The following is a 15,052-nucleotide window of genomic DNA, read 5'->3' as shown; positions in this document are numbered from 1 at the left end:
TTTTCTACTGTAGTGCAATATTTCAGGAAGACTTTTTACACTGTACGGTGTTTGAGGCCACAAAGGCCATAAGCCAAGAGCCATCCTGGAAAAAACAGATACAAATCCTATAAATATTGAGGTCAGATTCTACAATGTAGCTGGCTGCACTTTTGCAAAATGACACAATATTGTGCACTCGAAATTCTCAGGTAAAGAAACTATATTATGTAGTTTCAAGTTGGTATCAAAGGTCCTTAAACACATTTTTAAGAAGAAGTGTTGTGAAACAGGGCCGACAATTTCAAATCCTATAAATTGAGGTCAGATTCTAGCTGGCCGCACTTTTGCAAAAATGACAAAATATTGTGCACTCGAAAGTCACAGGTAAAGAAACTATATTATGTAGTTTCAAGTTGGTATCAAAGGTCCTTAAGTTACACATTTTTAAGAAGAAGGGTTGTGAAACAGGGTCGACAATGAGCTAGAACTATGTATCAAAGTAATAAAAAGGTGTTGGAAGTTGTACAGAGAACAAAATACTTAATGACCAAAACAATGCAAAAAAAATTTAACTTGGGATAATTTGGACTGGAGCCCTTAAACCATCACAACCTAAAAAAATAATATTTAAACTTATTTATAGTTACAGTGTACAATGTAAAAATTATACATATTTCTGCTGGAATCTTCTTTGTTGTTAATTTTTTAGCATCTTATAAACAACTGGACAGTACAGGTGCATCTTCTGCTACATTCTTGTCAGAAGCTACTGCGTCAACTCAGGTACTGTAACTGTTCCCAGAGAGTTATTAGCTCACACATCTTTTACTACTAGATTGTCATGAAACTGACACCAAAGAAATTAACATTACTCGATCCAGCCAATCACAAGCGATACAGACAAACAAATGAGCATTAGCCACAACTTATTGGTATTGCCATTATTTTGACTTATGAAAGATTTTTATTCTAATTTCTGCAGTCACATGATAGCAAATAAAACCTAAAACCTACAGTCGCGTGTAGGAAACTTGAAATTTATTATAATTGTCACTGTATTGAGTGTTAAGTATTGTGAGTCAAGGAGTTAGTGTATTTTTTAACCAAACCATAAAATGAAAGCTAAAATTTCAGAGAGTGCTTACTATGTAGGCCTAATCACTGAAATGAGGGCTTAGAAACAGATGTTTGAAAGTTCTCAAATTTGGACAAACCTGATTAGATGAGTTCAGTATTGATATCTTTCGACTAGGGGTTAGGGGTGGTGCAGTTGGGAGAGCTCTCGTCTCCCTCCGGTGTGTGGCTTCGTACATCAAGGTTGCCACCCAACGGTCGCCTGGTTGCCTGGGGCACCTTAATATTTGTGAGTGCAGGCAACCAAATTTCTGAACAAGTAGCCCAAATGGGCGCCTTACTTGATTCATCCTCACTTTCTCGTAAATATGATCCCAGCTGGAATTAATTAATTCTGGGCTCTTGAAAAAGTGACTCAGGCTACTAACTTTTAATGTTGGAAGCCCGAAGGGCTCCCGGAAAAATTTCTTTCGCAGCAACCTTGTACATGTATCTCAGTTGGTAGAGCATTGCACTGGCATTGCAGAAGTCGTGGGTTCAGTTCTCGTTGTAGCCACCTGAATTTTTCATGTGTCTAGAAGAGACAATAAAAATTTCTTTGCATGAAATTAATACAATTATTGTCCAGATAAGTTAGCACTAGGACCACTTCTCTTTACCCTCTAGTGTTCAAGTGATATTATTTTAATTTTTGTTTTGACAAGAAAATGGAGGTGTTAAGGCAGGATGTGGAAGCAATGGAGAAGGAAATGGAAGAGCTGAGGGCTTATCTTGCCAAAACTGATGAGAAAAGAGAGCCAACAGGTACATTGTATTGTACAATTGAAGAGGATGTTGTGGACAATCAATAAGATGCATGTAGTAAAATAAAAGTAAAAGTAAAGTAAAAATTAAAGGTGGTTTGAAAATTCAAACCAGAGGAAAAAAATCAATTTCAATATTATGCAACCTCTGTTGGCTGTCACTCTCATAAATTATAAATAATAATTATAGTGAATTGTAAGTCATAAAGCAGTAAGGTGATATAGCCCCTACTGATGAGTAAAATTATGTCTGGCATTGGCAGAATTAAATCTACATAACTTGTACAAGTGACACTCTTTGGAAGAATAGAGTTAATGGGACTAAAATATAATTGGCTTTATACAGTGTTATATGCTCCACATTGCAATATTGTCACGTAATGTTGCGTTTTTGATTGGCACTTTGCTCCAAGGGAGTTGAAGGCTGAATGCCAAAAAATCATGGTGTTGAATTGATATTTTAACCCCCTTACAGTTAAATTCTTGTGAGTTCTGTTTTAGGTTGATGAAGGCATATTTGAGACAAAACGAACAGTTTTTAATTGACTGCACAAAACTTGCGGTAATTCAAGATTTGCAAACAATCACGCCAGCGGTACATTATGGATGATTTTTTAATTTAAAAATTACGTTTTTCACAGCCTCACAAATCTTACCCAATGTAGAGTTATTATGCCGTATAATTTATATACATGTAAAAGGTTGTTTTGAACAGTCAGTGCAAATACCTGACTCTGGAAAGGTAAACACCAGGCATCAAGTTGAAATTTGAACTTGCAACTTCCTCGGAGCAAACCGCCAATCAAAACACCAACATTGCGTCACAAAATTGCAAAGTGGCGCGCAAATGTTTTCACTGTAAAAGGCTTAATTGAGTTCTTGTTTTTGTCATTGTTTTAGATCATTGTGCTTCACCTGATATACAGCCTTCCCTCACTCCACCTCCACCACTTACTCCCGAGAGTATCCCTCCCTTACGTCAGCTTTCCACACCCCTGAAAGAGGCCTCACGATACCTTGATCAGGAAGTGCAGTCATCGGGTGAAGAAAGTGAATGTGAGGAGAACACAATCAATGAACCAGTCAACAGAAGTAAGTATCCAGAAAGTTCTAGTTGTGTCAGAAGCAAGTCGACTGTTAGGCACAGCCCTACTTCACCTGTAGATCTTGCCAACAAGCAAACATTCTTTTCAAGTTATGAAGCAGATGGGACGAGCATCGCAACTGTGGAGCGACAGCTTGTGGAAACGCCATCTCCACCTGCCAGTAATGGTTCTGTCGAAATGTTGAATGGTGGGGAAAAATTGATTGTCCTCGAAGACAGAGACTCAGATTCAAGAACAGGCTCGCTTTTGCTTATGAAGAAACGAAGAATCCCTGGTGACTTTATAGCAAAGAAGTCTCCAGTTGTTAGTTTACTGTTTACAAAATCTCAAAAGAGTGCTGAGAAAAACTCTGCGTCACCAAGACCAAATGTGCCATCTAGAGGCTCATCACCTGTTGTCAAAAGATCATCTTCATTCCTATATTCTCGGAGACATGGTCTGGTTATCTCTCCAAGAGGACATAACCTTGTTGCCAACAAAAGAGAGAACAGCAGTTCATGTGAAAGTGAAAAAACAAGGCACTTATCATTTGTTGCCACACGTCTAAGCAAACAGCAGCTGGTAAGTTTTCTGGACCTTGGAAACTGTGAGGAATTGTTGGAGTTATCAGAGGGGAAGGTGGTATTTCAGGGGCAGATCCAGCTGCCTGGATCTGGTGACGTTTTCTTTTTTGTGTTTGTTTGTTTTTTGTTTTTGTTTTTGTCACCCCCTACACCCTCCCCTGGATCTGCCCCTGTATTTTAAGGTTAAGATTAGACAAAGGCTGTTATGCCAGCAGGAAAGGAAATTTAGCTTTTAACACAATTTGGTTGGCATTTATTTTCAGTGAATTTCAGAACATCCTATAGCCTGTTTGCAGGCGGTAATTTGGTAATAATAATTATTAATGGACGGATGGAAGTCGGAAGGTGTCGGAAGGTCTGGGATGAATCGTTTTGGTCAGCTGGCCCAGACCTACATGTATTCCATGCTCTTCAAATGTGGTGTCTGATTCGTGTTTTGTGGGCAACGACAACATCTACCACCTGTGAGCAGGCTAAGAACATCCCATGCACAACATTTTATGCATAACTGATCGCCAGAGGATGACCTACTGTTTGCCAACAGATGTCTTACTTTTTATCCCACCAATTTTTTGAAATAAAAATGAAAGGAGTTTTTCTGTTAACTACCTCCATAACACTGTAAATGGTTTGAACCCAGGAGTCATATCATAATATTATTAAGTAAAGTATGATCGTCCGGGTGAGTGTACAGTAGTCCTGAGAAGGACTGTTTGAGGTGACATAGTCCTTCTCAGGACTACACTCACCCGGACGATCGTACTTTACTTAATTATGATACCTCCATAACGTTGCAAGTGCCACCACATTTTTTCGAGGTTTCTCATAAAATACAACAGCTTAACTTGCAAGGGGTACCTACAGTGTATGATCAGGGACTCTACTGAGTCTGCATACATGTAAGTTGCTTATCATGCTTTCCGCTTGTGAGGACCAGCTACTTTCTTGACTTGTTCATTCTGTGTTCCGTGTTCCATCCACAAGATCTGATCACGACTCCCACCATTTTGAACAGAGAAGAAATTGGGGGAGGCTGTGGGTGGCATTGTTAATTAAAATAGCCTGTGAAGCAGGGGTTTTTTGGCAGGCAAATGCATGTTCACGATCCGACATTCATATTAAATGGGCCACCATTTTGAAAGCACGCAGCCAGTGTAATGGACTACCATTCATACTGTCCCCCTCTCACTGAGTGCAATTTTTAAACTTGCCTCAGTCCTCTGTTGGTCACGCTATCCAAGATGTCAGCCGATTATTCTAGACTTACCAAAACAAAAATATGCCTGCTTTGCAGGCTATTATTAAAACTTTTAACAGCCATTGAAGGAGAGGATACCAGATGTGTTTACTAACCATTTTTGAATTAATGATATTTCAGTTTCTTGGCAAATTAACACTGGAGTATCACTTGGTCATCAATAGCCCATATCCAAGTTGCTGCATGCCTCACTTTCAAAGCAAGTCCTGGTGCACAACCATTCAAATGAAAATTACATGTACAGGGGTAGCTGCATATTATAAATATGTAAATCAAACTCATTTAATTCCCGTACAATAGTTGAGTGCCTTGCAAGACTCACTTCAAAACCAAAACAACTAGCAATTCAGAAATAGCCCATTTAAGTGGTTTTAGGTTGCATTGGTGAGCTTTTGTGTGATAAAGTTCCCTTTTTTCATATTTCCTGTCTATATTTCTTTTAATAATAGGCTGACACCCGGGCACTCGCCGAGGCATACGGAGGAAAACTTGCCAGTGAGTTCAATAGTAAAACAAGTCATGTGATTATGGCTACAGGTTGGTATAACAGAATTCATATCCTTTGACTGATGAAATCTCATCATATTTTTAATTCTTTTTTCTTTTGTTAAAATTTGCATCAATCTGAGTGTGTGTGACTTAATTAAGCAATGATGACAGTGACGCCAATGCCAAAACAATCATAGCATTGGTTAAGGTGGCTCTAACCAGTTTAGCCTGTTGGCCGTACCATAACGAAACACCGATTATTGCTGAACAAGATGCGATCATTATTGTGACGTAATAAGTTACCTTGGCAATGGGAACGCCTGCAGCAAAAACACCCTAGTTTTTGGCTTTAGTTGCCCATATCTCAAAATCTTGGTGAACCCCATTTGTTTATTGCTGGAAAGTGATCAGAAGGCCAAGATGAAACTTTCTGCTAAGTTTTCAAAGATTCTGTGCAGCAGATTCAGAGCCCCTTAAATCTGCAATTCTTTTAAGGTGGCTCTGATTCTACAGGACATAATTTTTTTAAACTTTGCAGAAAGTTTTATCTTCATAGCCTTGTGACCACTATCCTGGTCAATAAAGAATGGAGATCACAAGGTTTGTTTTTGAGATAATTATGTGCAACTTAAGACAAAATAAAGGGTGTTATGACAGACCTTTCCCATTGCCACGGTGACTTGTTACATCACAATAATGACCGCATCTTGTTCAGCAATAATTGGTTTTTCTTATGATACCATAACATTGCTAATACATGATACAGCGTGGTAGTGCCAAACCTTCCAATAAGAATGTTACTTGAAAGCTTTGAAACTGGCTTGTCAGCCACTTTAAATGAGAAACAGTTACAGTTACCGGTATGTGCGCACGTGGCACATGTTTAAGTTCTTCTTTTTTCCATTCTCTAATAAAAAATGTAAATTTATTAATACCAAAAAAATGAATCTACTTGGTTTTGACGACACATTGTTGACTAGTTTATTCTTTGTCTTTACTTCGAAATAATTGTTTGTGCAGTCTAGACATTGAATGGTTTACCCCTATAATTATTGTTATTGTACAACGTATATGAGATGGAAAGATTAGTAACATCATCTCAGCCAAGGGCTGGTCGCATTACGAAGTACTTAAAAATGCGATTCACTATGTTTTATGCATGTCCAGAAAAAATGACCACAATGGCAAAAATGGCAACAATTCGCCAAATTCCCCTTAAGTTTCCAGAAATGCACATGTTGGTGAAAATGGAAAATATGGCAAATCTCTGGACGTATCTCATGCAATTTTGTTAAGAATACTACTAATTCAGAGGCTAGAGTACTTAAAATAGAGCAAAGTTATTTTTGAAGTAATATTTTCATTTGACGTCATTGTTGTTGCTACATGTAAATTAACTTCCTCCTACAACTGCTGGTGCCAATATTAATCACATGCTCCCGCGACTGGCATTTCCCACAACCCACCCATGTGTTCCTATGAACGGTTACATACTATTTGGGGTACCGTGGCTCATGCTTCATTGGTAGTCGAAAACAAGAGGTCTCCCTGGGATGGGGGAATAGCTAAAAACCACTATGCCAATAATGCTCTCTATGCATGTGCTAATTCCCTAACAACTACTCACCCACCTGCTGAATGTCACATTTCTTAGACTCACTCAAATGGCATGTACGGTATCTGCATTTTGTTCCCTTGGCATGTGCATTGTTCCTCATGCCAAAGGCAATGGAACATTTGGAAGTGTAATGGACAGATTGAAGTTACTGTAATAAAAAAATAGAAAGTACCGGTAATGCTTTTCTTTCTAGATGAGAATATGCAGGTGACACGTCACAGTTATACCATGAAGTACCTCCTGGGGCTGTCTCTGGGGAAATGGATTGTTAGCCATCACTGTATGTATCAAACCATCCACTTTCCACTAACTTCTGTCAGTCTAGATGTTTGAAATGTGTGGGACGTACATGTTCACTGTGCACACCAGCACCAGCACAGATTTTGGCACCCTCATTTGGCTTTCATAGAGCATATATTATCCAAGAGTAAAATGTAATTTCTGCCGGTTGAGCGTGCAAATAAGACAGAAATTTATATTTCTATGGCACAGTAGCAGAAGGGTCTGGGTATGATTGGTGTAAGGCATAATGGGTATCATGCTGTCTGTAAAGTGTTACTTTGTCACATGTTGAGCCATTCTACATGTAGGCCTGCATCAGTCTCTTTAACTTTTGTTTTCTTTTTATGTATCGTTATTGTTTTGTAACAAGAAACCCTTTAAAACTTGGAGAGTTTGTGACATTGCGTTGGTTCAGGAAATACGTGTACAGTTTTTGTTCCTAACAGAGGGGTTTTGGTTTTTCGTATCCGGCAGTGTCACAGGTTATCGGGTAATCGGGTAGTGAGGTTGCTCATGACACCCCCGCCGCTGGGCTAATCCCCGGGCATTAGCATTTTTTTTTAAAAATGCGAAAATTCCCTGGGATGGGGACGCTTAAGCTGTCTAAATGCCCTGGGGTGGGGACAAAGAAAGAGGGCAAATGCCCCGCCCCGGGATCGAAATAGCCGTGTTCACGTCGGAATTGATGCATAAATTGTGGAATGAGTTAAAAAACAACGTTAGATCTGTTGATAATGTAAATACATTTAAAAGGTATGTTAATTATCAAAATGTTACACTCAAAGTAGTTTTTATAAATTTATTATCATAAGAATTCACACTTGTAGTTCTTATTTAATTTTTATTATATCATTATTATCATAGTTTTATTCTTAATGTTTTGTTGTATATTACATTGTATTAATTTGATTGTATGTATGTAAATTATAGTCAGCAGAAAAAGACACTGCTCCTCAATTGAATTCTTCTTAACATTGTAAATGGTTTCCATTTTATTTTATTTTATTTTCAGGGATCACTGCTTGTAAACAAGAAAAGACTCTGGTTCCTGAGGTAACACTTTCTTATGATTGAATCATGAATTCTTAGTTCCTGTTGTCTTGGAGGTTTACTGCACTTGCTTGTTGTTTGTTCTGGTTGTCACGGAGTTGCACATTTCTTTGTGCAAAGATTAGTTTGGCATGATACAATAAATTAATTATTACACAGTTTACAGTGTACTTAAGTTCACAATAATATTGAAAATACGATTTCGGCATTTATTGGTTAACCAAAAGAAGACAAGAATATGTTTTATTTTAATATGTCTTCCTTTCTTTAAATCTGTGCAAAACGTTTTGCAGCCTTCAACTTCATCAGCCACTGATTTGGTTTTGTTGCCTTGGAAACTGCATTTGCATTGCCAGAAGAGAAGGGGGAGAGGTTCTCTTGGCTGTACAATGTTTGCATCCTCATTGATTGTTACATGTACAGTGTAAGCTCTCTAATGGCCACTGAATGCCTTTCAGGTGAATTATGAAGTAAAGGGTGATTCAGGGCTGGGGCAGAATTCTATCCCCCTCAAAGCCAGAAAAGCCAGAGCTAAGAAGGTAAGTTACTTCTAGAGATAGAGAGACTGATTGCAATTTGAAGACCATTTCCACTCTGACTGTAATGAATGATCATTTTAAGTGCTGGAAATCCTTGCTTATTTTGAACATTATGGAGAACTTCATTGCAAAAAGGGTAAATTTTAATGTATTTCAGTTGTTACGGGTAAGCAAAATTATTTTAAAAAAATATATTATTTTTCGTTTTTTAAATTCCATTCAACTTGAATTATTGACACCATTAATTTTTGTCTCACTAAAGATTCTCTTGTGCAGGAAACAATGAAGGCCGTTTGTATTTCAAATTCAAAAAACATAGTCCTCAGGGAAATTCTGAAAACATGAAAAAATGATCTTTTTTCCAAAAGAATTCAGTATGAGATATAATTATTATGATTATGTTATTTGCCAGCTGAGAGGTCTTGAAAATGCTGCCTGCGGCCTTGGGCAGCATTTTCAAGACCTCGGTCACAAATTTTCGCTATACAGATCAACCGTTAGCGTTAGCACCATGCTTGATAGCCAAGGCAGTATTAAAGGGATTTACAAACTGAACGTTTCAAAGAGAAATCGTTTTATTTGAATTCTAATTCCAGACTTCTTGTCTAATGAAAAGTACATGTAAATTCTGTCTGTAAACGGATTCGGTGTCAAAAAAAAAAATGGAAATTTAAGGTCATCACACAAGCTCACGCAGCCAAGGCTAGGATTCTGCCCACCATGAGTGGGCCGGATGAGAAAATTCCACCCGCTCACGGACTGAGAAAAAAATAATACCTAATAATTATTTCAAGCCAACAGGAAAAAACATTTTGTGAGAGTGAAGGTTCTCTCTTTAGTGCCTTCATCACTGTTCTAAAAGCAATAAATTAACATTAACTTTTTTTCCTCCCTTTTTAACTAGGATGCACTTCTTTTTCATGAATTCAGCATACTTTGTTTTGGTGGATTTGGCACTGCAGTCACAAAAGGTTTTTCTTCTATTATCTATTTACTGTACTATAGCACCACTTGTGTCCTTGCTGGAGGCAGCGTTGCCCATTCGTTAGGGTGCTTGTCTTGAAAATGGGAGATTCCCGGGTTCAAGACCCGAGATCTGACCACTCGCTGAATTTGATCCTGGTAGTCCCTGGTTTAACTTCTTGGCTGCACTTGTAAGTAGCCAAATTGTTTGCCACCGGCCAGTTGAGATTCTTATTAATCCAGTTGTTATAATAATTGTTGTTTCACTGGCCCTGAAAAGGGCTCCCCTATGGGGTGAGATCAATTACATATGTACATTGTATGTATGTATGTCTTTTCTCTTTTTGGTTAACATGCAAAGGAAGACTACATTTGGGGGATTCTTCAGTTGAGAGTTTTAACATTTTAACACTGAAAGTTAAAGTTGCATCTTTGACCAATTACAGAGATGCATGTAATTTCTGCGTGGCTATCATGGAGTCCTGGCAGTTTTTAGAGAACAAGACTTGCCATAGTGTACGTGAATTTCTCCGGAGTATTTTGAACTATTTTTGTTCTTTGCAGACCAACTTAGCCAGTTATTAAGATTCTGTGGGGCTAATGTCTTTAGCAACCTTGATAGTCTGAAAACAACAGGAATGGTACGTCACTATCAACAATATTGGCCGTTTTTATATGAGGCACATAATAGTCCACTTCGGAAAATACCATTATTATCTTTGTTTGTCCCCCCAAATTTTGCATAAGCATTGTTTTCAGTTTCTCTTGGGACTTACAATGGTCCCAAGAGAAAACAAAAACAATGCTTATACAAAATTTGGGGGGACAAACAAAGAGTATTATGGTATTTTCTGAAGTGGCCTATTGGTCTGGGACAAATTTGGGACGCATTATGCGTTTGGACGAACTATCCAGTTTAGTGCATCTTTACAGACGTACATGTACTTCAGTGGATAGTTCTCCCATGCAGACAGAGAGAGCATGAGATACGGATAGTTCGTCTCGCTGGATTATGCATCTCGAGTATAAAAACATTTTCTACTGAGCACCTGTCTATGCTAAGATTTTGCTCTACTGAGAGCCACCATTTCCACCAAATACTGGTTTTGATTGATGTGCATGGATGAAGTTTCCCAATTGGACACAAGTTTGATTTGTAACTGCATTTCAGTTAAAATGGGGTCACCCCTGGAGATACCCTAGTGAGGACAAAACCTTTTTATGATTGTTTACAGTAAGTGCCTTCATCAGCTTGATCCCAGGGCCAACAACTGATGAAAACCCACGGAAATGATAGGGGGTCACTATGTACACATGTATGAGGGTTTGGGAGCTTAAGCGGGAATGATGGTGACAGATAAAACAACGTCATTAAAAAAATATTAGTATGCATTGTCGTACTACGATATTTGAAATATCTCATTTATAGTTGTTTGGGGAACTCTTTTATAATAAACTGCAAATTGTGCATCCAGTATCCAGGAATGAAACTTTTGGAGAATGATGAGAAGGTTTAGGTTTATGTTCTCCACATAATGCAGCCTAAAATTTGGTCATCTCTAGTTCGTGTTAGGAAGGGCATGGTAAAGTCATGAATGTAAAATGAAAATAGTACATTAAGTTGCCATTCTGGTCTGCATCATTGTTTAAATAATTTCAAACCAAATTCAATGGCAGATCAAAATATTCATCAACCAGCAATGGTGTTTTTGCAGTAATAAATACAGTACAAAAACTCCAAATGTTAAAATGGAATTTGGGCTAGGTTAGAATCATGACAATACAGGTCAGCAGTTTCCCTTTTAATCTTGCTCAGTTTTTTACAAGGAATGACTTCGTGGTCACGTTACGTTCTTCCACCGGCCCCCAAGCTCATCTGTTGTCAATGAGTTCAATCACCCGCATTGCTGTAACTGACAGAACTCAACATAAGTAGTTTTATTTCTTGTATTTTATCGTAGGATCATCAAAAGGTTGTTATTATCGATAAAGAAACTCACAACAATGTTGACAAAATAAAAGGTAACTGCAGATTTTTTTTTCACTGTGTTCTTGGTTTTCCGCAGTCAGGCAAGACGCAATTTACTATTCAGTCTCGTTTGAAAAATCTTATTTGCTGTTAATGGTGAATTAAGTTATTAAGGCTTAAACATCCGTTCAATTTTGTTAGTCACTGCAATGTGGCAACCGTTTTGAGAGAATCGAGGTTGATCATGAGTTGAAACCATTTGCGCCCCCCCCCCCCCCCCCCCCCCTTCCCCCCCACAGCAGTCAACATATTTCAACAAAATCAAACGGATGTTTAAGCCGTTTGCCCAGGCATCTAGCGGCCTTTAGATTGGACTAGGAGTATAAGATGTATGTCCTGAGCACGCGCACACGAAGAAATCTTAAGTCCAAATCTAATGTGCATGTTAGCCTTACTCCAATTAAAGGTCACCGGGGGGCATAGGAGATAAGCTACCCACTAAGTAAACAGCAAACTTTTGCTCGTCACAGAGTGATCAATATCCCATTTCTATAACTTTTCTTTTGGACAGGCAAGAAGTATTAAAGCTAAATACGTTTTTTAACATTTAGGTAAATCAAACCACTTTTAACCCATTCGGTCCTGTGAGAGTGAGATTTAATTTTACTGTCTAACGCCAGACGATTTCACTCGTCAGCAAGTGCGGTTTACAATTGAGTGTTGTAAAACGAATACCAAAGCGATTACATCGGCCAATCACAGCAGGCGCAAACAGCGCAATGAATTCAACCTATCCAGATTCCATGTAACTTGTTCAAAGCGCGGGAAAAACGGCACGTGCAAGTCCCGATTGGTTTTGGTTTTCCTTCTCATTGGTTGATTAAATGGCGCGAGATTTTTAAACCAATCACTAAGCGTAGCAATTGCAATTGCGTAATTACTTTCGACAGTCATTTGGAAACTGCTCTAGGGGCGAGTTAGGTGTGAATGGGTTAACAACATCTCGATTCACTCGAAAACTGCCCACTTTCAAGATCCTCACGGTTGTGGGGCTGGCCCAAAGTTGTCCCACAACCTCCTGCACGTTGTCGGCGGGACCATTGCCGCACGGCCTAAACGTCAAGTCAATTTTCATTTGCCGTAACTCACAAAATATTAGCAAAAGGATTAGTTACATGCATCATGATAGAAAAAAGGTAGTTTTGAATTCTATAATTGTGTGGAGTTAGAACACCTAAATAGTTTATGGAACTAATTGAGTAGGTGAGCCAACGTGGTTCTAAGTATCCTCCTAGCTGGTTGCCCTGAGTGTGATTTTATTCCAAAGGGTTTGATACCAAAACGAGACTTTCTATTCTGACAAAACGGGAGCTGGCAAGCAGGCAAGGTCCTAAACAAAGGATTCTTACATAACATGATGCAGTGTTGTAATGAGATATAGAAATGCTGTTTCATTGTCATTATCAACGCCTCTGTTTTGCCATAGCATTTTCTCGTTTATTCATTAGTTGGCCTCCAAGTTCTTCATATAGTTGTGAAATTACCAAATTATGTTCCTTTATTTTATGCTCAATGCCATACAATAATTATTATCATTATCAACAGCTCTGTTTTGCCACAGCATCGTCATTTCCTTTCATTATTTAGCCTCCAATAGCTTCATGCAATGGTGAAATCATTATGTTCCTTTATGTTAACAGCTCTTTGCCGTCAGTTGAACACGAAAGCTGTTTCTTTGGAATGGGTGACAGACAGTATTGCAAATTACAAGTTAGTTGATTCGAATATTTACTCAGCAGGGCAAACTAGAACTTTCTGTGAACTTCTGTATTTTCTTTTTTTCTGCTTTGACGTCTACCAGTAGTCACTCAAATTTGATTTCATCTTCCCTTATTTGTTTCAGGGTTCAAGATTTGAGGGACTATATTGTGAAATTATAAATGGTATTTGGTGAAGTGAAAGGGAAAAAAATGTTTTTCTTCAATCAACTGTCAGATGTAGAAAACGAGATAGAGGGATTCAAGTAAAACAGCTTATTCATGGACTACTGAGTAAATCTGAGTGTACTTCACTCCGACAAAGGGCTTTTAAAATTGGTTTATATGTACATACGTGAAAGCGTCACATAATTTGATTCACCGTAGTATGATGCAACTTACAAATGCTGGTCAGAGCGGTGCTTGATCATAACTTTTAAAATATGTCCCTTGGTTTCATTGGCAAGAGGTTGTAATTTTTAAAAGAAGGGGATGCTACACTACTGAATTCCCCAACAACCTTTATAGCATAATTAAACTACGTCTTTGTGGCTGCCTCATGCAGTCAAAATATCAGGGGCAAGCAAGCCCCAAACTGGCGTGAGATTTTTAAACCAATCACCTGCGGTAGCAATTGCAATCGTCATTAGACTTGACTGATTAGAGTGTAATGTAAAGTGCTAGTTTTCTACCCCATATGAACCATGTGAGCATTAGCCCTACTGATGGAAATGGGCCCACACAAGGACAGAGAACAACTCTGACCAGGGTGGGACCTTGTAGCTCAGTCGGTAGAGCAGCGGTGATCTTACCCGAAGGTCGTGGGTTCAATTCCCACCCTGGTCAGAGTTGTTCTCTGTCCTTGTGTGGGCCCATTTCCATCAGTAGGGCTAACGCTCACATGGTTCATATGGGGTAGAAAACTAGCACTTTACATTACACTCTAATCAGTTAAGTCTATTCATATATAAGTGCTACACGGCCAACGTTTGAAAAGAACGTAATCCCCCCTTGCAATCGTGATTAGTTCATTTCAGAGTTGCTGCTTGCCTCAGTTTCAAAGCGAGTCCTGGTGTACAACCATTCAAATGGAAATGAGTTGCGTTTTCTTATGCAAATCAAACTCATTTCCCTTTCAATAGTTGAGCATCAAGACTCACTTCGGAACCGAGACAAACAGCAACTCGGAAATGGACTATCACTTTTGACAGTCATTTGAAAACTGCTCTAAACGGGTTCAATTGCGCACATTTTTTTTTTTCAGCCAATCAGCCGTAAAAGCTGAACCTATTGTGACTTTTCTTACGTGGGTTCCTGTGCTTTTGCCGGCCGAAAGCATCGTCCTTCCTTCCACATGCGCCTATTTACAATACAATACAATACATACTTAATTGACCGCTCCCCATAGGGGCTTTTCAAGGCCAATGAAACACAATCTACGAAACAACAACACGACAACTACAACTGTTAAGATTCCCAACTGGCCGGAGGCAAACCAGTTGGCTATTTACAAGTGCACCTAGGAAGTTGAACCAGGGACTACCAAGAACAAATTCAACGAGTGGTCAGAGCGGGTCTTGAACCCGGGATCTCCGGATC

The 15,052-nt window shown here is 38.7% G+C and overlaps 1 protein-coding gene across 7 annotated transcripts in view; it reads left to right on the top strand.

The window, feature by feature from the left end:
• The window catches only part of LOC138048320 (breast cancer type 1 susceptibility protein homolog), a 33,098-nt gene extending 19,358 nt beyond the window's left edge, over positions 1–13,740 (top strand). For 6 of the 7 annotated variants that reach the window (XM_068894602.1, XM_068894601.1, XM_068894603.1 and 3 more), the window contains 12 exons: positions 692–765; positions 1,761–1,860; positions 2,760–3,526; positions 5,236–5,323; positions 7,087–7,173; positions 8,188–8,228; positions 8,684–8,764; positions 9,669–9,735; positions 10,292–10,368; positions 11,689–11,749; positions 13,397–13,466; positions 13,600–13,740. In XM_068894602.1, the coding sequence (XP_068750703.1) occupies positions 692–765; positions 1,761–1,860; positions 2,760–3,526; positions 5,236–5,323; positions 7,087–7,173; positions 8,188–8,228; positions 8,684–8,764; positions 9,669–9,735; positions 10,292–10,368; positions 11,689–11,749; positions 13,397–13,466; positions 13,600–13,636 (1,550 nt within the window). In that variant the 3' untranslated portion in view covers positions 13,637–13,740. Of the gene's footprint in view, positions 1–691; positions 766–1,760; positions 1,861–2,759; positions 3,527–5,235; positions 5,324–7,086; positions 7,174–8,187; positions 8,229–8,683; positions 8,765–9,668; positions 9,736–10,291; positions 10,369–11,688; positions 11,750–13,396; positions 13,467–13,599 lie in introns of those variants that run through there. The other variant, XM_068894605.1, reaches the window with a different exon arrangement.
• The last annotated feature ends 1,312 nt before the right edge of the window (positions 13,741–15,052 follow it).

The sequence above is a fragment of the Montipora capricornis genome, chromosome 1 (assembly GCF_036669925.1).
Source record: "Montipora capricornis isolate CH-2021 chromosome 1, ASM3666992v2, whole genome shotgun sequence".
In the NCBI taxonomy this organism is placed as follows: Eukaryota; Metazoa; Cnidaria; class Anthozoa; order Scleractinia; family Acroporidae; genus Montipora; species Montipora capricornis.
Note: the sequence above shows the minus strand (reverse complement) of the source record. Positions and strands in the feature narration are given on the sequence as shown.